Consider the following 22108-nt stretch of genomic DNA (forward strand, 5'->3'; position numbering starts at 1 on the left):
AGAATTTGCACCACAAACATATGATGATACTTAAAGCGTATCTGTTCAATACATTTTTATTTAATAAATCAATAGTACACATGAGAATAAGAAATTTTACAATATATCTTATCAGCGAAACCTGCTTTTTTTCCTCCTGGGCTGATACTTCTTGCTGAAATTCTCAGTTTCCGGTTAACATCTATATTCAGTGAAAATAGAAGGTCACATTACTGAGGTAGATGACAGATGTAGACTATGTAGAAACAGGGAAGAAAAAGGTGCTGGCCGCAGAGGGAGGAGGTAGGCGCTGGCGGCAGAGGGAGGAGGTAGGCGCCGACGGCAGAGGGAGGAGGTAGGCGCCGGCGGCAGAGGGAGGAGGTAGGCGGAAAGAGCTAGAGGCAGAGGTCCTCTTCCCCCTGCCAACGTCATAGAATCTCCTCAGTAGGTCTCATCTCCGATCTCACTAATGCAAAAGTCTTTATGAGTATTATTGACTTGTGAAATAAAAATTTAGATTGACGGTTACTCTTAAACCAATGTCCAAAGATGAAACATAAAGGTAAAAGCTCAATCCCTCCATCGGTGGCCACACTGTATATTGCAGCACTTGTAAAATGTAGTCATTGGCTCATCAGCCGATCTGGTCTGAATCTGCATGAAATAAGCTCTTGGATGCTCGCACTTGGGGCATGGTTCTGGAATGACAAGAACATAACGAAATTATACCAAAGATGGCACAACAATCCTAATGTACTGTAGCGGCTATTCTGCCTATCTCATTTATCTCCTAACCCGGTGACATGGCATTTATATGTGAATTTCACCCTGCCTGGCCAGAATACTGCTTGAGATATCGCAGGTCAGAGTTCAGCAGGACTGTAAGGCGTCCATGATCATACACCAGCATGCAGTGGAAACTCAGTGTAATGGGAGGACCTCCTGCTGTGGAGGACTATCAGACTATTTTTTTATATACTCATCTGAACTTTGCCTACGTTTGTACTATAAATACCCCTTACCTGCAGTGGAGTCCACGTTCTCCCATGCTGCAGAGCCTCCCAGAACATCGTCCACCTCCTTGAGTTTGGGGTATTTTCTGCTAGTTACCTAGGTGGAACAAAAATCTCATATATGACAACATAATACAGTCTTGATGTTCAATTTACATTCACATTTCACTGTTAATGTGTCTGGGTGTACAAAAGGGATAACGTTTTACCTTATCCATATGACTGTGCTGTACTCTGCTTTATCCACCAAAATCTAATAACCAGTGAAATGATTTATCCCAAATTCCCTTATCAAGTGTAGATCACTAAAGAAAATCATGACGCCATGAAATGGGGTTAGGACGATAGAGGTAAAGGTGAGGGGATAAAGTAGGACTCTTATTCTGAATAATATTAAAGGAGGAGCTATCAGCAGTTTTCCAGATTGAATCATCCATTTGATCACACTAATTCTGATGTGGTGCGGTCTGCTGTTTGATAAGGCTATAATGGGGGGATGGTGTGCTACCAAAATCCCCTTTTTTCAACTTTCAATACCGGGAATATGAAGATCAGTGCGGGTATATACAATGCCTTGGATAAGTTTTCAAACCCCATGAACTTTTCCACGTTAACCCCTTCACCCCCAAGCCTATTTTGACCCTAAAGACCAGGCCATTTTTTGCAATTTTGACTAGTGTCACTTTATGAGGTTATAACTCTGGAACTCTTCAACGGATCCCGGTGATTCTGAGACTGTTTTCTCGTGACATATTGGGCTTCATGTTAGTGGTAAATTTAGGCCGATATTTTTTGCGTTTCTTTGTGAAAAAAACGGAAATTTCGCGAAAATTTTGTAATTTTCAAACTTTTAATTTTTATGCTCTAAAACCAACGAGACATATGACACAAAATAATTAATAAATAACATTTCCCACATGTCTACTTTACATCAGAACAATTTGGGGGAAAAAAAAAAAATTAAGGAAGTTATAGGGGTTCAAAGTTTATGAGCAATTTCTCATTTTTACAACAAAATTTACAAAGCCACATTTTTTAGGGACCACATCACATTTGAAGCGATTTTGAAAGGTCTACATGACACAGAACACCCAAACGTGACACCATTCCAAAAACGGCACCCCTCAGGCTACTCAAAACCACATTCAAGAAGGTTATTAACCCTTCAGGTGCTTCACAGTAACTAAAGCAATGTGGAAGGAAAAAATGAACATTTTACTTTTTGCAACAAAAATGTTAATTTAGCCTCAAATATTGCATATTCAACAAGGGTAACAGGATTAAATGAACCCCCAAAATTTGTTGGACAATTTCTTCTGAGCGCGCAGATACCTCATATGTGGCGAAAAAAAACTGTTTGGGCACACGGCAGGACTCGGAAGGGAAGGAGCGCCATTTGACTTTTTGAACAGAAAATTAGCTAGAATCGTTAGCCGCACCATGTTGCGTTTGGAGAGCCCCTGAGGTGCCGAAACAGTGGAGCTCCCCCATATGTGACCCCATTTTGGAAACTAGACACCTCATGGCATTTATCTAGATGTTTATTGAGCACTTTGAACCTCTGGGGGCTTCACAAAAGTTAATAGAGTTGAGCCGTGCAAATAAAAAAAAAAAAATTTACCACAAAATTGTTACTTCAACCAGGTAGCTTTTTTTTCACAAGGGTATCAGGAAAAATTGCACCATAAAATGTATTGTGCAATTTCTCCTGAGTACACAGACATCTCATAAGTGGTGGAAATGAAATGTTTGGGCGCACAGCAGGGCTCAGAATGCAAGGAGCGTCATTTGACGTTTCAAACGTAAAACTGTCTGGGATAATTAGCGTATTCCATGTTGTGTTCGGAGACCCCCTGAGGTGCAGAAACAGTGGAGCTCCCCCACATGTGACCCCATTTTGGAAACTAGACTCCTCATGGAATTTATCTAGATGTTTATTGAACACTTTGAACCTCTGGGGGCTTCACAAAAGTTAATAGAGTTCAGCCGTGAAAATAAAAAAAATTTTTTTTACCACAAAATTGTTACTTCAACCAGGTAGCTTTTTTTTTCACAAGGGTATCAGGAAAAATTGCACCATAAAATGTATTGTGCAATTTCTCCTGAGTACACAGACACCTCCTATGTGGTGGAAATCAAATGTTTGGGTGCACAGCAAAGCTCAGAATGCAAGGAGCGTCATTTGACTTTTCAAACGCAAAATTGTCTGGGATAATTAGCGTATTCCATGTTGTGTTTGGAGACTCCCTGAGATGCCAAAACAGTGGAGCTCCCCCACATGTGACCCCATTTTGGAAACTAGACCCCCATGGCATAGAAAAAAAAATAGGGCGCACGCACAAATGTTCTGCAAAAAAGGGGGGGAGGGACTAGGTGGGATGGAAAAAAGAAGTCCTGTCCAAAGTCGAGTACGACTGCAGGACGATTGCTGATCAGGTACCTAATTGTACATGTTTTGTTTTGTTTTTTTTATTTGGGGTGCACAAAAAAAAGCAAAAACTAGAGCAACAATTACGTACCTGATCAGCACTTGGCGGCAGGCAGGTGGGGTGGGAGAGGGAGTGGGAGATGCGATTGGGGATAGTTAGAAAAAAGCCACGAACAATACTGACAGGATGGATCAGAACAGCGGCAGATTGGGGGGCGGCAGATTGGGCGGCGGCAGATGGGGGGGCAGCGGCATATAAAGGGAGCGTCTGTGAATGTGAGACGGCGGCGGCTGGGATAGGGTGGGGGCGGATGGGACAGGGCGCAGTGGATGCAGGAGCGGCAGAGGATGAGTGGGAAGGGAGGATGGCAGGGAAGGGGAGTGGGAGGTGAGATTGGGGAGAGTTACCCTACAGGATGGATCTAGGCAGCAGGATCACAGGAGATGAAGGAGGCAGCAGATCGGGGAGGGTGAGAGGTGGGAGAGGGAGCGCAGCGCAGATCACGGGGGAGACAGGTGAGCAGAGCACAGATCACGGGGGGTGAGAGGTGAGGGAGCACAGATCACGGGGGTGACGGGTGAGGGAGCACAGATCACGGGGGTGACGGGTGAGGGAGCACAGATCACGGGGGGTGACGGGTGAGGGAGCACAGATCACGGGGGTGACGGGTGAGGGAGCACAGATCACGGGGGTGACGGGTGAGGGAGCACAGATCACGGGGGTGACGGGTGAGGGAGCACAGATCACGGGGGTGACGGGTGAGGGAGCACAGATCACGGGGGTGACGGGTGAGGGAGCACAGATCACGGGGGTGACGGGTGAGGGAGCACAGATCACGGGGGTGACAGGTGAGGGAGCACAGATCACGGGGGTGACAGGTGAGGGAGCACAGATCACGGGGGTGACAGGTGAGGGAGCACAGATCACGGGGGTGACAGGTGAGGGAGCACAGATCACGGGGGTGACAGGTGAGGGAGCACAGATCACGGGGGTGACAGGTGAGGGAGCACAGATCACGGGGTGACAGGTGAGGGAGCACAGATCACGGGGGTGACAGGTGAGGGAGCACAGATCACGGGGGTGACAGGTGAGGGAGCACAGATCACGGGGGTGACAGGTGAGGGAGCACAGATCACGGGGGTGACAGGTGAGGGAGCACAGATCACGGGGGTGACAGGTGAGGGAGCACAGATCACGGGGGTGACAGGTGAGGGAGCACAGATCACGGGGGTGACAGGTGAGGGAGCACAGATCACGGGGGTGACAGGTGAGGGAGCACAGATCACGGGGGTGACAGGTGAGGGAGCACAGATCACGGGGGTGACAGGTGAGGGAGCACAGATCACGGGGGTGACAGGTGAGGGAGCACAGATCACGGGGGTGACAGGTGAGGGAGCACAGATCACGGGGGTGACAGGTGAGGGAGCACAGATCACGGGGGTGACAGGTGAGGGAGCACAGATCACGGGGGTGACAGGTGAGGGAGCACAGATCACGGGGGTGACAGGTGAGGGAGCACAGATCACGGGGGTGACAGGTGAGGGAGCACAGATCACGGGGGTGACAGGTGAGGGAGCACAGATCACGGGGGTGACAGGTGAGGGAGCACAGATCACGGGGGTGACAGGTGAGGGAGCACAGATCACGGGGGTGACAGGTGAGGGAGCACAGATCACGGGGGTGACAGGTGAGGGAGCACAGATCACGGGGGTGACAGGTGAGGGAGCACAGATCACGGGGGTGACAGGTGAGGGAGCACAGATCACGGGGGTGACAGGTGAGGGAGCACAGATCACGGGGGTGACAGGTGAGGGAGCACAGATCACGGGGGTGACAGGTGAGGGAGCACAGATCACGGGGGTGACAGGTGAGGGAGCACAGATCACGGGGGTGACAGGTGAGGGAGCACAGATCACGGGGGTGACAGGTGAGGGAGCACAGATCACGGGGGTGGACAGGTGAGGGAGCACAGATCACGGGGGTGACAGGTGAGGGAGCACAGATCACGGGGGTGACAGGTGAGGGAGCACAGATCACGGGGGTGACAGGTGAGGGAGCACAGATCACGGGGGTGACAGGTGAGGGAGCACAGATCACGGGGGTGACAGGTGAGGGAGCACAGATCACGGGGGTGACAGGTGAGGGAGCACAGATCACGGGGGTGACAGGTGAGGGAGCACAGATCACGGGGGTGACAGGTGAGGGAGCACAGATCACGGGGGTGACAGGTGAGGGAGCACAGATCACGGGGGTGACAGGTGAGGGAGCACAGATCACGGGGGTGACAGGTGAGGGAGCACAGATCACGGGGGTGACAGGTGAGGGAGCACAGATCACGGGGGTGACAGGTGAGGGAGCACAGATCACGGGGGTGACAGGTGAGGGAGCACAGATCACGGGGGTGACAGGTGAGGGAGCACAGATCACGGGGGTGACAGGTGAGGGAGCACAGATCACGGGGGTGACAGGTGAGGGAGCACAGATCACGGGGGTGACAGGTGAGGGAGCACAGATCACGGGGGTGACAGGTGAGGGAGCACAGATCACGGGGGTGACAGGTGAGGGAGCACAGATCACGGGGGTGACAGGTGAGGGAGCACAGATCACGGGGGTGACAGGTGAGGGAGCACAGATCACGGGGGTGACAGGTGAGGGAGCACAGATCACGGGGGTGACAGGTGAGGGAGCACAGATCACGGGGGTGACAGGTGAGGGAGCACAGATCACGGGGGTGACAGGTGAGGGAGCACAGATCACGGGGGTGACAGGTGAGGGAGCACAGATCACGGGGGTGACAGGTGAGGGAGCACAGATCACGGGGGTGACAGGTGAGGGAGCACAGATCACGGGGGTGACAGGTGAGGGAGCACAGATCACGGGGGTGACAGGTGAGGGAGCACAGATCACGGGGGGTGACAGGTGAGGGAGCACAGATCACGGGGGTGACAGGTGAGGGAGCACAGATCACGGGGGTGACAGGTGAGGGAGCACAGATCACGGGGGTGACAGGTGAGGGAGCACAGATCACGGGGGTGACAGGTGAGGGAGCACAGATCACGGGGGTGACAGGTGAGGGAGCACAGATCACGGGGGTGACAGGTGAGGGAGCACAGATCACGGGGGTGACAGGTGAGGGAGCACAGATCACGGGGGTGACAGGTGAGGGAGCACAGATCACGGGGGTGACAGGTGAGGGAGCACAGATCACGGGGGTGACAGGTGAGGGAGCACAGATCACGGGGGTGACAGGTGAGGGAGCACAGATCACGGGGGTGACAGGTGAGGGAGCACAGATCACGGGGGTGACAGGTGAGGGAGCACAGATCACGGGGGTGACAGGTGAGGGAGCACAGATCACGGGGGTGACAGGTGAGGGAGCACAGATCACGGGGGTGACAGGTGAGGGAGCACAGATCACGGGGGTGACAGGTGAGGGAGCACAGATCACGGGGGTGACAGGTGAGGGAGCACAGATCACGGGGGTGACAGGTGAGGGAGCACAGATCACGGGGGTGACAGGTGAGGGAGCACAGATCACGGGGGTGACAGGTGAGGGAGCACAGATCACGGGGGTGACAGGTGAGGGAGCACAGATCACGGGGGTGACAGGTGAGGGAGCACAGATCACGGGGGTGACAGGTGAGGGAGCACAGATCACGGGGGTGACAGGTGAGGGAGCACAGATCACGGGGGTGACAGGTGAGGGAGCACAGATCACGGGGGTGACAGGTGAGGGAGCACAGATCACGGGGGTGACAGGTGAGGGAGCACAGATCACGGGGGTGACAGGTGAGGGAGCACAGATCACGGGGGTGACAGGTGAGGGAGCACAGATCACGGGGGTGACAGGTGAGGGAGCACAGATCACGGGGGTGACAGGTGAGGGAGCACAGATCACGGGGGGTGACAGGTGAGGGAGCACAGATCACGGGGGTGACAGGTGAGGGAGCACAGATCACGGGGGGTGACAGGTGAGGGAGCACAGATCACGGGGGTGACAGGTGAGGGAGCACAGATCACGGGGGTGACAGGTGAGGGAGCACAGATCACGGGGGTGACAGGTGAGGGAGCACAGATCACGGGGGTGACAGGTGAGGGAGCACAGATCACGGGGGTGACAGGTGAGGGAGCACAGATCACGGGGGTGACAGGTGAGGGAGCACAGATCACGGGGGTGACAGGTGAGGGAGCACAGATCACGGGGGTGACAGGTGAGGGAGCACAGATCACGGGGGTGACAGGTGAGGGAGCACAGATCACGGGGGTGACAGGTGAGGGAGCACAGATCACGGGGGTGACAGGTGAGGGAGCACAGATCACGGGGGTGACAGGTGAGGGAGCACAGATCACGGGGGTGACAGGTGAGGGAGCACAGATCACGGGGGTGACAGGTGAGGGAGCACAGATCACGGGGGTGACAGGTGAGGGAGCACAGATCACGGGGGTGACAGGTGAGGGAGCACAGATCACGGGGGTGACAGGTGAGGGAGCACAGATCACGGGGGTGACAGGTGAGGGAGCACAGATCACGGGGGTGACAGGTGAGGGAGCACAGATCACGGGGGTGACAGGTGAGGGAGCACAGATCACGGGGGTGACAGGTGAGGGAGCACAGATCACGGGGGTGACAGGTGAGGGAGCACAGATCACGGGGGTGACAGGTGAGGGAGCACAGATCACGGGGGTGACAGGTGAGGGAGCACAGATCACGGGGGTGACAGGTGAGGGAGCACAGATCACGGGGGTGACAGGTGAGGGAGCACAGATCACGGGGGTGACAGGTGAGGGAGCACAGATCACGGGGGTGACAGGTGAGGGAGCACAGATCACGGGGGTGACAGGTGAGGGAGCACAGATCACGGGGGTGACAGGTGAGGGAGCACAGATCACGGGGGTGACAGGTGAGGGAGCACAGATCACGGGGGGTGACAGGTGAGGGAGCACAGATCACGGGGGTGACAGGTGAGGGAGCACAGATCACGGGGGTGACAGGTGAGGGAGCACAGATCACGGGGGTGACAGGTGAGGGAGCACAGATCACGGGGGTGACAGGTGAGGGAGCACAGATCACGGGGGTGACAGGTGAGGGAGCACAGATCACGGGGGTGACAGGTGAGGGAGCACAGATCACGGGGGTGACAGGTGAGGGAGCACAGATCACGGGGGTGACAGGTGAGGGAGCACAGATCACGGGGGTGACAGGTGAGGGAGCACAGATCACGGGGGTGACAGGTGAGGGAGCACAGATCACGGGGGTGACAGGTGAGGGAGCACAGATCACGGGGGTGACAGGTGAGGGAGCACAGATCACGGGGGTGACAGGTGAGGGAGCACAGATCACGGGGGTGACAGGTGAGGGAGCACAGATCACGGGGGTGACAGGTGAGGGAGCACAGATCACGGGGGTGACAGGTGAGGGGAGCACAGATCACGGGGGTGACAGGTGAGGGAGCACAGATCACGGGGGTGACAGGTGAGGGAGCACAGATCACGGGGGTGACAGGTGAGGGAGCACAGATCACGGGGGTGACAGGTGAGGGAGCACAGATCACGGGGGTGACAGGTGAGGGAGCACAGATCACGGGGGTGACAGGTGAGGGAGCACAGATCACGGGGGTGACAGGTGAGGGAGCACAGATCACGGGGGTGACAGGTGAGGGAGCACAGATCACGGGGGTGACAGGTGAGGGAGCACAGATCACGGGGGTGACAGGTGAGGGAGCACAGATCACGGGGGTGACAGGTGAGGGAGCACAGATCACGGGGGTGACAGGTGAGGGAGCACAGATCACGGGGGTGACAGGTGAGGGAGCACAGATCACGGGGGTGACAGGTGAGGGAGCACAGATCACGGGGGTGACAGGTGAGGGAGCACAGATCACGGAAGTGACAGGTGAGGGAGCACAGATCACGGGGGTGACAGGTGAGGGAGCACAGATCACGGGGTGACAGGTGAGGGAGCACAGATCACGGGGGTGACAGGTGAGGGAGCACAGATCCCGGGGGTGCCATGTGAGGGAGCACAGATCACGGGGGTGGACAGGTGAGGGAGCACACATCACGGCGGTGACAGGTGAGGAAGCACAGATCACGGGGGTGACAGGTGTGGGAGCACACATCACGGCGGTGACAGGTGTGGGAGAACACATCACGGGGGTGACAGGGGAGGGAGCACACATCACGGGGGTGACGGGGAGGGAGCACACATCACGGGGGTGACAGGGGAGGGAGCACACATCACAGGGGTGACAGGGGAGAAAGCACACATCACGGGGGTGACAAGGGAGGGAGCACACATCACGGGGGTGACAGGGGAGGGAGCACACATCACGGGGGTGACAGGGGAGGGAGCACACATCACGGGGGTGACAGGGGAGGGAGCACACATCACGGGGGTGACAGGGGAGGGTGGGGGGAGCGTGCAGCACATCACGTAGGGGAGGGGGCGAGCAGCACATCACGTAGGGGAAGGGGCGAGCAGCACATCACGTAGGGGAGGGGGCGAGCAGCACATCACGGAGGACAGGGATCGCGCAGCACATCACGGAGGTGAGGGGGCGGGCACCGATCACGAGGGGTGAGGGGCCGGGCAGCAGATCGGGGGGAGCGGTGGCACTGTGGCAAATGGAGGGCGGCGGCGGATCGGGAGGTGTGGGGGTGAGGGTGCGGGCAGCAGATACGAGGGGTGGGTGTGCGGGCAGGAGATCGGGGAGACAGGTAGCAGATCGCGGAGGGCAGCGGCGGCGGATCGGGAGGCTTTTCGCCGGTTTCATACAGTGCAATGGCAGCGCGGCAACTTCCGGGTCCCATGCTCCGGTCTCATAACAGCATGGGACCGGAGCTTGTCGCCCTGCCATTGCACTGTGTACACTCACTGTGCTCAGTGTGCTGGCGTGCTGCAGGGACGACAAGTGAAGCTGATGGGGGCGGTCACTGGCAACAGGTCCACTGTGATTGGAGAAATCGGTCACAAGGCCGATCTCTCCAATCAGAGCTACTGGAGCTGCGGGAGGGTGATCCAGTGAGGTCACCCAGCTCCAGCCAATGGCCAGTGCTACAGCTGCACTGGCCAGGGCTGGATTTCAATGTTTCAGTCATTTTAAATGGCTGGAACATGACAGTGGCTGTGATTGGTTGAGCGGCGTTCATCAGCCAATCACAGCCTCCGTAGGGCCGGGGAGGAGGCACCACCCCTCCTGAGGTCAGGAACAGGTCCCCTCCTCCCCGAATCTGCAGTTTATGTTAACATATTGCAGTCACCGGAGGCTCCGGTGCCGCGATTCCGCCATGACGGAAAGATCCGTCCTTGGTCGTTAAGGCCCAGGGCACAAGGACGGATCTTTCCGTCCATGGTCGTGAAGGGGATAAACCCACAAACAAATGGATTTCATTGGGATTTATGTGATACATCACCACTAAGTAGCAAGTATTTGTGAAGAGTAAAACAAATGAAAGGTTTCCTATTTGAAAATATAAATCTGAAAATTGTGACGTGCATTTGGTTTCAGCCCCCTGCCCTTGAATATCCCTAAATAAAATCCTGAGTGACCAGTCACCCCCAGAAGTCACAAAATTAGTAAATTAAGTCCACCTATGTGTAATGTATTCTCAGAATAACGACAGCTGTCCTGTGAAGGTCTCAGAGGTTTGTTTGAGAATATTAGGGATCTAGCAGTATCATGAAAACCAAGCAACACACCAGACAGGTCAGGGATAAAGTTGTGGAGAAAAGTGAAGCAGGGTTAGGTTACAAAAAAAAAATAAAAAAAAAAAGTCAAGCTCTGAACATCTCATGGAGCATTGATCAATCCATCATCCAAAAATAGATAGAGTATGACAACTGCGAACTTACCAAGATTTGGCCGTCCACCTAAACTGACATCCCAAGCAAAGTGAACACTAATTACAGAATTGAAAGTCACAACACATGGAATGAAATTTCCCCCAAAATTTAGATATTCACACAGCTAAAAAGGGCAACAGTATTTACCTGCCCAGGTCACAGAAACTAATGCACTACAGAATGTACAACGCTTCATCCAAAACGCTGCAAACACTGATCGTGGACATGAACCCTTAGAATTTCATACACATAAAGGCTTGTATAGAGGACTTGTCACACACATGTAGGGCACAGTGTCCGGCTTACAGCCTATCACTGACGCCATCTATGTTGGCCTTGTAGACTAGTCTGTCTGTCCCAGTGGGGTGCACTTAGAGAATCCTGGGCTGCCCGCCTAATCTATAGTATGGGCGTCACTATAAGGCTATGTGCGCACAGTGCGTTTTTCGCGGCGTTTTTGCGCGTTTTTCGGGTGCGTTTTTGGCCTCAAGACTGCAGGACTTTGCTTCCCCAGCAAAGTCTATGAGTTTTCATTTTTGCTGTCCGCACACATCTGTTTTTTTTCAGCTGCGTTTTTGTGGTGCCACAAAAACGCAGCATGTCAATTATTCCCGCGTTTTTCACTGCGCTTTTCATCCATTGAGTTCAATGGGATGATGAAAGACGCAATGAGAAACGCAAATAGCTGCGTTTTGGTGCGTTTCTAAGACCAAAAACGCAGCTATAAACGCAGGAGGTGGGTAGTAAAGTGACATGTACAGGAAGAGGATTCCTTCTGTCAGTAAAGACAGAAGCGTGAATCCTCCCGGTACCGTCACCAATGCTTCCACCTCCAGTCCTGTGCATGTATGCTGCCGTGCGGCACCATGTCTGGGCGGGAGGTGGAAGCGGCTGCGAAAACAAAAGTTAACAGTAGAAAAAAAAAAAAAAAAAAAAAAAAAGTTATACTCACCTGTCTGCAGACTCCCGGTGCCATGCCCGCTCCCAGATCCTCTCACGGTATCGCCGCTGCGGCTGTGTGCAGACAGCCGAGAAACCTCCGATGGATGCAGGACCTGGCGATGGATCACCTGATGCAGTCACCTGACGCATCAGGTGATCGTAAGTATCGCGGTGACGCGGGCGCCCGGCCGGTATCAGCGGATGCGTCAGGAGACTTCATCCCTGATTACCGGCAGCTGCTGCAGCGATCGGACGGGATCAGACTCCCGCCCCATCGCTCCAGGAGCTGCCAGTAATCAGCACATAAGTGAGTATTATTATTTTTTTTTTTTGCACCGATGCATCAGCTGATTGTATAATCGGCTTTTATACAATCAGCTGCTGTGTGATGTGATTCAGGCACTTGATCCTGACACATCATCTGATCGCTTTGCCTTCCAGCAAACCGATCAGCTGATATTGGATCCGGATTGGACGGCGTGGGACCCTGACCCAGGATTACTGCGGAGGGGGGTTCTTTGTTTCAATAAAGATGGAGTCACTAATTGTGTTGTGTTTTATTTCTAATAAAAATATTTTTCTGTGTGTTGTGTTTTTTTTTTATCTTTACTAGAAATTCATGGTGGCCATGTCTAATATTGGCGTGACACCATGAATTTCGGGCTTAGGGCCAGCTATACAGCTAGCCCTAACCCCATTATTACCCGGCGAGCCACCCGGCATCAGGGCAGCTGGAAGAGTTGGATACAGCGGCAGAAGATGGCGCTTCTATGAAAGCGCCATTTTCTGGGGTGGCTGCGGGACTGCAATTCACAGCGGGGGTGCCCAGAAAGCATGGGCACCCTGTACTGTGGATTCCAATCCCCAGCTGCCTAGTTGTACCCGGCTGGACTCAAAAACTGGGCGAAGCTCACGTCATTTTTTTTTTTAAATTATTTCATGAAATTCATGAAATAATTTAAAAAAAAAGGGCTTCCCTATATTTTTGGTTCCCAGCCGGGTACAAATAGGCAGCTGGGGGTTGGGGGCAGCCCGTACCTGCCTGCTGTTCCCGGCTAGCATACAAAAATATGGCGAAGCCCACGTCATTTTTTTTGTTTGGGGGGGCAAAGAAATCCTGCATATAGTCCTGGAAGGAGAATGCTGAGCCTTGTAGTTCGACAGCTGCTGTCTGCTCTCCTGCATACAGTCCTGGAAGGAGGATGCTGAGCCTTGTAGTTCGACAGCTGCTGTCTGCTCTCCTGCATACACTATTGGATGGAGGATGCTGAGCCTTGTAGGTCTGCTCCCCCTGACTCTCCCTCAAGCATACAGTCCTGGATGGAGCATGCTGAGCCTTGTAGTTCTGCAGCTGCTGTCTGCTCTCCTGCATACACTATTGGATGGAGTATGCTGAGCCTTGTAGTTCTGCAGCTGTCTGCTCTTCTGCACACACTAGTGGAGAATGAAGAACACATTGAAGAAGGAAATGACATCAGACCTTTTTTTTTTGTTCACTGATAAAAAACGCATAAGGACGCAGTGAGCAAAAAACGCAGCAAAACGCAGCAAAAAAACGCACCAAATCGCGGCAAAACGCGTGCGTTTTTTGCCGCGTTTTTTTCAACGCAGGTGCGTTTTTGTGCGTTTTTAGCGGCCAAAAACGCAGCGTCAAAAAAAACGCAGTGTGCGCACATAGCCTAAGGGTAAGTCACAGTGCATTTTTCGCGGCGTTTTTGCGTGTTTTTTCGGGTGCGTTTTTGGCCTCAAAACTGCATGACTTTGCTTCCCCAGCAAAGTCTATGAGTGTTCATTTTTGCTGTCCGCACACAACTTTTTTTTAAGCTGCGTTTTTGAGCTTAAAAAAAAAAAATGGACATGTCAATTCTTTCCTGCGTTTTTCTGTGTTTTCCCCCCATGCAATGCATTGGAAAAACGCAAAAAAATGCAGAGATCAAAAACGCAGCAAAACGCAGCCAAAAACGCACCAAATCGCGGTACAAACGCATGCGTTTTTTGCCGCAAGTGCGTTTTTGACAGGGGAGGGAGCACACATCACGGGGGTGACAATGGAGGGTGGGGTGAGCGTTCAGCACATCACGTAGGGGAGGGGGCGAGCAGCACATCACGGAGGGGAGGGGGGCGAGCAGCACATCACGGAGGGGAGGGGGCGGGCACCGATCACGAGGGGGAGGGGCCGGGCAGCAGATCGGAGGGAGCGGTGGCACTATGACAGATGGAGGAGGACAGGGATCGTGCAGCACATCACGGAGGTGAGGGGGCGGGCACCGATCACGAGGGGTGAGGGGCCGGGCAGCAGATCGGGGGGAGCGGTGGCACTGTGGCAGATGGAGGGCGGCAGCGGATCGGGAGGTGTGGGGGTGAGGGTGCGGGCAGCAGATACGAGGGGTGGGTGTGCGGGCAGGAGATCGGGGAGACAGATGGCAGATCGCGGAGGGCATCGGCGGCGGATCGGGAGGCCACTTTTTGTCCCTGATGAAGCCTACTGGCGATACGCGTGGGGCGTATCCCAGGGTCTCTACAGCTTGCAGCTGATACATGTAGACAGGTTACTACTGGTCTGTATGTTTGGTTGGGGCCACTTTGTATTTTCAGCCTCCTTCTATGCTTGAGATCCTTTTACCTTAGGAGGTTATGGGTTGTGGCTGGCTCCAACAGATATGCTGATTGCTCTTACTCTATTTATAGTGGATTGTATGGAATGTTGTAAATTATGGTGATTTTGCATGTTTATTGACCACAGCGAACATTCCATTTATAACACTGCTGTAATTTATGGAGAGACCCTGGTGTGGGTATATGTTTTTAAGTATGTTTTAATTGTTTATGCAATTCAATAAAATTCTATTTATTTATGATAGTTGGGTGTGCTTCCTGGTTATGCAGTACTTTTTCTCTTCCCCTTCAGATGTTGTTAATACTGCTTGTGGCAGCACCCTATTAATACTATAAGTTTATATATATTGCTGTGCACCCAAACTCCTTAGTACTTTTTTATTAGATTGGACTTGTTCAAATTAAACGCAAGAGGGAGTGAGGCCTGTAAGCCAGACACTGTGCCCTACACGTGTGTGACCAGCGCCCTATACAAGCCTTATCCGTGTGCAATTCTAATACTGACCGATTGACTGACTGGTTCCCTGTAAAGGGATTGTCCAGTCTAAATTCACAAGTCTTCAGTCACTCTGTGTGTCACTTTATGTGACTGTAGACTTGGGAATCCTGACATTGCACGCACTGTACACAGTCAGGATTTGCCGGTGTCAGAGCCAGGAATGGTGGTCACGTGGCTGTGAGTATGCGGTACACTCAATCCCTGCCAGAAATGGACTAATATATTTGTAGAAATGTCTTGCTGAAATGTTATGCTATCGAGCCTCGTGCAGCGGGGCTGGCTCTGCACTTTCAGCACTCTGGGCTCTCCCTTTCTCACCTGTTGGTTATTGGCTGGCAGCTCACATCTGAGTGACATGCCTCCCCCACCTTAGCACTTGTGCCCACTCATTCCCTGGGTGGACGTATGTGCAGTAAGGTCCTGATGATGCTGTAAGAGACAAACCATCAATGTGTGCATGTGCTGCCCCAGGGAACAGCGCTGTGTGAGATCTCAGGGAGGGGGCAGAGCACTCAGACAAGTGACCAGTCAGCCCATGACCAGAGGCTGGAGGAGGGGAGCACAGCACTCAGACAAGTGACCAGTCAGCCCATGACCAGAGGCTGGAGGAGGGGAGCACAGCACTCAGACAAGTGACCAGTCAGTCCATGACCAGAGGCTGGAGGAGGGAGCACAGCACTCAGACAAGTGACCAGTCAGTCCATGACCAGAGGCTGGAGGAGGGGAGCACAGCACTCAGACAAGTGACCAGTCAGCCCATGACCAGAGGCTGGAGGAGGGGAGCACAGCACTCAGACAAGTGACCAGTCAGCCCATGACCAGAGGCTGGAGGAGGGGAGCACAGCACTCAGACAAGTGACCAGTCAGCCCATGACCAGAGGCTGGAGGAGGGGAGCACAGCACTCAGACAAGTGACCAGTCAGTCCATGACCAGAGGCTGGAGGAGGGGAGCACAGCACTCAGACAAGTGACCAGTCAGCCCATGACCAGAGGCTGGAGGAGGGGAGCAGAGCACTCAGACAAGTGACCAGTCAGCCCATGACCAGAGGCTGGAGGAGGGGAGCACAGCACTCAGACAAGTGACCAGTCAGCCCATGACCAGAGGCTGGAGGAGGGGAGCAGAGCACTCAGACAAAGTGACCAGTCAGCCCATGACCAGAGGCTGGAGGAGGGGAGCAGAGCACTCAGACAAGTGACCAATTGCAGCGTCGGTCCCGCGCATGCGCGGGAGACAAAGCCCACACGCCGGCGTGTGAAGGAGGTGGGTGTTGATGTGTCGGATATCCCGCGCACGCGCGGAGACATACTATACAGCGGCATCTCCACGCGTGCGCGGAAGACAGACACATTTAGAAGTAACGTAATATCCACATTGAGACAGACCTCTTTGTAAAGGCCACTGACCGAAACAGTTTACTTCATTTCACCAGCTGTCATCCAGCCCATACCAAAAGGGCTCTTCCCATATCGCAACACAAGCGAGTGGAAAGAATCGTTTCAGATCCTGAAAAACGTGAATTGAGGTTACAGGAAATGGGTTCGAAATTCATATCTAGAGGTTATCCCGCTCACATAGCAAATAACCGCACATCGCAATTGGATACTACCCGGTCTAAACAGCCTCGAGTAGTTAGAAGTATTTCCTGATAACATATAACATAATAAATTGATTGATGACAATTTCCTCTTAATCTTTATTCACAGGAGTATGATTAGGGTTAATTTCTTGCAATTCTAACACTTATTTTCTTTTTCTTTAGGTCACCCAAAACCTCTGAATGCACCTTCCTCACATGCGCCACTCGTGAAATATGTCCAGCACTTGCACTCGGTTTGTATGGTCCTTTCTCACTGCGCATGCGCGGGGTCTCCTGTCCCCTGCTCGCTCTCGGTGCACGGCGTCAATTATGGCGCCTGGCCCCGATATGCGCGCTCCGGCCACGGGATCCTACGCGCATGCGTGTAGGATATTACGTTACTTCTAAATGTGTCTGTCTTCCGCGCACGCGTGGAGATGCCGCTGTATAGTATGTCTCCGCGCGTGCGCGGGATATCCGACACATCAACTTCTAACTGATCACATCATATTCCCGATTCAGCCCATGTAGTTCCAGAGTTCTTAAAGTGTGGATCCAGTATGCCTCACGTTGTTTCAGGACCCTTATCCTGTTGCCACCCCTCCTTATAGGGGGTATGTGTTCTAAGATCTGATATTTAAGTTGTGCTATTGTGTGTTTGAATGTAACAAAATGATGTGGAATAGGCAATAGGGTTTGTTGACAACGAATGGTGGATTTATGTTTATTAATGCGGTCTCGGACATGTTGGGTTGTCTCTCCAACATATCCGAGACCGCATGGGCACTTTATGAGATATACTACAAATGAAGAGTCACATGTTAAAAAGTCCCGAATGTGAAACACCTTACCGGTGTGTGGATGAGTAAATGTGTCTCCCCGGGTTAAATTATTGCATTGCAAACAATGCAGACAGGGAAAGTTGCCAACTTTAGGAGTCCCTAGAAAAGTTTGTCGTGACGTGCTGGTGGTAGACCCTATATCGGCCCGTACTAGATTGTCTCTAAGATTCTTCGGACGCTTGTGGCAAAACAACGGGAGTTGAGAGAACTCGGAAACAGAGGGATAGGCAGTTTGAAGTAATGGCCAGTGATGCGCAACAATACCTTTGATTAACGGTGAAAATGGATGGTATGTATTTACACACGCTACTCGAGGCTGTTTAGACCGGGTAGTATCCAATTGCGATGTGCGGTTATTTGCTATGTGAGCGGGATAACCTCTAGATATGAATTTCGAACCCATTTCCTGTAACCTCAATTCACGTTTTTCAGGATCTGAAACGATTCTTTCCACTCGCTTGTGTTGCGATATGGGAAGAGCCCTTTTGGTATGGGCTGGATGACAGCTGGTGAAATGAAGTAAACTGTTTCGGTCAGTGGCCTTTACAAAGAGGTCTGTCTCAATGTGGATATTACGTTACTTCTAAATGTGTCTGTCTTCCGCGCACGCGTGGAGATGCCGCTGTATAGTATGTCTCCGCGCGTGCGCGGGATATCCGACACATCAACACCCACCTCCTTCACACGCCGGCGTGTGGGCTTTGTCTCCCGCGCATGCGCGGGACCGACGCTGCAATTGCGGCATTGGACCGCGCGTGCGCGGCTCATGACGTCCACACGTCGGCGCACGTCAGCTAGTCATGTGATGCATATGGCCCGCCCTCCATTGGAAGCTTCGACTTCCTGGTTATGCATAAATACCCAGCACTCAGCACACATGGCGTCTGGCGCCTTACACGTGGCTGACATAGATCTGCACCTTCCATTAAGGTATGTTACGTATAGCTCTGGACTTCACCCTTATTTACTTACTTACTTATTTACTTAATTACTTGGTCCTCTTTCTTACAATTGTTTCTTTCCTCCGTTTGCTTTTAACCCTTTCCTCTCCTCCCCACAGAGCCTTTGGCCCGCTCCCATTTACACCTCATACGCAGACGACATTAGGTCAGGTATGTCATTGTCTACCACCTTTTATGCCCCCTAGTCCATTGACATATATGACTACACATGTCTTACCCCTTTCTCTATACACTACAGCTTCCGTCCCATCTACAACGGACACATATGTATACTACAGTCTTGCCACACCACTAAGGCAGCCTCACCTGCATCTAAATATCATTACTATACAAGGTAGGATGGAGTCTCCTATATTGGTCGGAAAAATACCATAATCTATACCACAGTTCCACATATCTACATATTTTTTTCAGTTTATCATGCTTACATAGATCCTTGGATCTTGGACGGATGCAGCATAACCCGTCCGGGTCTACTGGCTATAGGAGGTTGGTTGTGTTTCACCCTGTTTTTTCAAATTCCTGAAGAACCATTTTGAAGCCCATTCCCTAGTCTGTAGGTAATATAACTTTATCTTATCTTTGATCTACCTGTATCTCTGTGATATCTCGGTACACGTTCTGTTTTTATAAATTTTGTAGATCACAGTACTAACCATCCACCCATATAAGTCAGGCAGATCTTGATGTGGTCCTGGACCCCCTCCCCTTTTTCACTTCATCCATGAGGTATGCTCTCTCTGATGGAAAATATATTATGTGAAAGCTTTCACGTATTTTGTATCATTAAGATTTATACGTTCTCCCACACTTTTTTCACAATACTCTTTATGACTTTTTAGAACTATTTTACTTCATGACCCCTGAGGGATTGATACACCTATCACATCTGTAAGGTACGCCCTCCCTTGGAACTTATAGACTTTCAGGTCCCGACCCAAAAACACCTATAGTGAATGGATGTGTTGTTTTCTTTATCTAAATCCCCAGAACGGCGAAGGTTTCTCCTTCATTACAGTACCCACTTGATCTGATGTCTTGATCTTACCATTTGGTCCTATTTGGGTATATCCTAGATATAACCTTATGTATTCTTTTTTTCATCATTATTTGTAACACTAACATTTCATGTTTCACCTTTTAGTACCTTTACGGATACCATTAGTCGGTTCACCCACCGTGTTTTGGTGCTCGTTTAAGAAATCTAGTTCTAGCTTTCATAGGTATGTCTTAACCTTCAGTTCTCTGAATTGGTACAAACATGTTGTATTGATCCCTGTTTGGGAAGATTGTTTCAGCTGTATGTATTTTTTTGAGTTCATGGGTGATTTTCATGTACCTTCTCTATGGAATGCTCATAAATTGTATCCTGTTTTCATGATGAACCCCCTTCCCCCCCCCCCCTCTTCCCCCTCGTATGTAATACATATTGTGATTGTGTAACATTTGTGTATTATTGTGACCTTGTATTTTTTCCTTTTCTGTTATTGTACATTAGTCCCTGAAGAAAACCCGAATTGGGTTGAAACGTCGGACAATCCTATGTTTATAATAAAGACATTTTTTTGAGCATCATATTGGATTCTTCTTCGCATTTCTCTACAGTGTGCCGGAGTATATGTATTATATTGACTGTTTTTCTCCAGAGCACCTACAATTTAGGTTGAGCCAGGTTTTAACCTCTATATAGCCCATGACCAGAGGCTGGAGGAGGGGAGCAGAGCACTCAGACAAGTGACCAGTCAGCCCATGACCAGAGGCTGGAGGAGGGGAGCACAGCACTCAGACAAGTGACCAGTCAGGCCATGACCAGAGGCTGGAGGAGGGGAGCACAGCACTCAGACAAGTGACCAGTCAGCCCATGACCAGAGGCTGGAGGAGGGGAGCACAGCACTCAGACAAGTGACCAGTCAGCCCATGACCAGAGGCTGGAGGAGGGGAGCAGAGCACTCAGACAAGTGACCAGTCAGCCCATGACCAGAGGCTGGAGGAGGGGAGCACAGCACTCAGACAAGTGACCAGTCAGCCCATGACCAGAGGCTGGAGGAGGGGAGCAGAGCACTCAGACAAGTGACCAGTCAGCCAATGACCAGAGGCTGGAGGAGGGGAGCAGAGCACTCAGACAAGTGACCAGTCAGCCCATGACCAGAGGCTGGAGGAGGGGAGCAGAGCACTCAGACAAGTGACCAGTCAGCCCATGACCAGAGGCTGGAGGAGGGGAGCAGAGCACTCAGACAAGTGACCAGTCAGCCCATGACCAGAGGCTGGAGGAGGGGAGCAGAGCACTCAGACAAGTGACCAGTCAGCCAATGACCAGAGGCTGGAGGAGGGGAGCAGAGCACTCAGACAAGTGACCAGTCAGCCCATGACCAGAGGCTGGAGGAGGGGAGCAGAGCACTCAGACAAGTGACCAGTCAGCCCATGACCAGAGGCTGGAGGAGGGGAGCACAGCACTCAGACAAGTGACCAGTCAGCCCATGACCAGAGGCTGGAGGAGGGGAGCAGAGATAGCCCCACTGCACTGGTGGCTCATTAGCAGAAAAAATGTGTAAAGGACTTTAAAAAAAAAAAGAAAAATAATCAGAAAGTGAAATGGTTTTTCTACAAAAGATGCCATTAGTTTGGGTAGAAAAAACTGCTGACCAATTCCCTTTAATTCTGTGTATCCATATCCTCCTCTGGATGGAAATGATACACACTGCTATGTTCTGCAGCTGCTGAGCGCTGAATCACCACCACAGGGACAGCGCCACCTGCTGGAGGTTCCTGCACTGCAGCAGATTGTCAGTGCTGTGATGTATTATATAGTGCTGTAGTCACATTTCCTGACCTCGTCCCATGCAGCCCTGTGATGTCATGTGACCTGTTTTACTACCACGTCTATGGCGAGCGGCCATTGTAGGTCTAATGTGTAGGGTTTGGTGCCAAGAAACCAACACTTGAGTGGGCTGGAACGCAGATGATGCGACAAACACAAGAGAATGACAGCGCCATCTCCTGCCATCAGAATAAGACAACGCTGGCACTGGGGCCCCGGGGAGTCACCGCTCACCTCACTGACTGCCGCTAGACAAGATACAGAAGATATGCCACTAAACACTCACTGGGGAACATCAGGAAATTCGGGGAGTGAGTGCGAGCCCACAACACTACAGCTAGGTCTCAGAACGCAACCCACCATACCTTGCGGTTGATGTTGTGCACATAGGGGCACGTGTTGCAGGCGAACCTTAAGCACTTCTGCCCCTCTTCTACTATCAGCACATTCCCACAAGTTGGGCAGAACAGCAGCATGCTGAAACCACTGCGCCCGCAGCACGGCAGGACCACACACTGCCCACACTGCAGTACTTCCGCCAATACTTCTGACGTGGTGACGTATTTCCGCCCGCCGTCCAGGTACTGG

The 22108-nt window shown here is 52.1% G+C and overlaps 1 protein-coding gene across 1 annotated transcript; it reads right to left on the bottom strand.

The window, feature by feature from the left end:
• Positions 1-42: 42 nt before the first annotated feature.
• POLR3K (RNA polymerase III subunit K) lies at positions 43-22054 on the bottom strand. Its single transcript, XM_075319088.1, has 3 exons — positions 21886-22054; positions 1002-1089; positions 43-677 (listed from the first exon to the last, which is right to left on the bottom strand). The coding sequence occupies exons 1-3, from the start codon at positions 21994-21996 to the stop codon at positions 550-552; spliced, it is 327 nt and encodes a 108-aa protein (XP_075175203.1). The 5' UTR covers positions 21997-22054; the 3' UTR covers positions 43-549.
• Positions 22055-22108: the final 54 nt, after the last annotated feature.

This window comes from Anomaloglossus baeobatrachus, chromosome 7, assembly GCF_048569485.1.
Source record: "Anomaloglossus baeobatrachus isolate aAnoBae1 chromosome 7, aAnoBae1.hap1, whole genome shotgun sequence".
Classification (NCBI taxonomy): Eukaryota; Metazoa; Chordata; class Amphibia; order Anura; family Aromobatidae; genus Anomaloglossus; species Anomaloglossus baeobatrachus.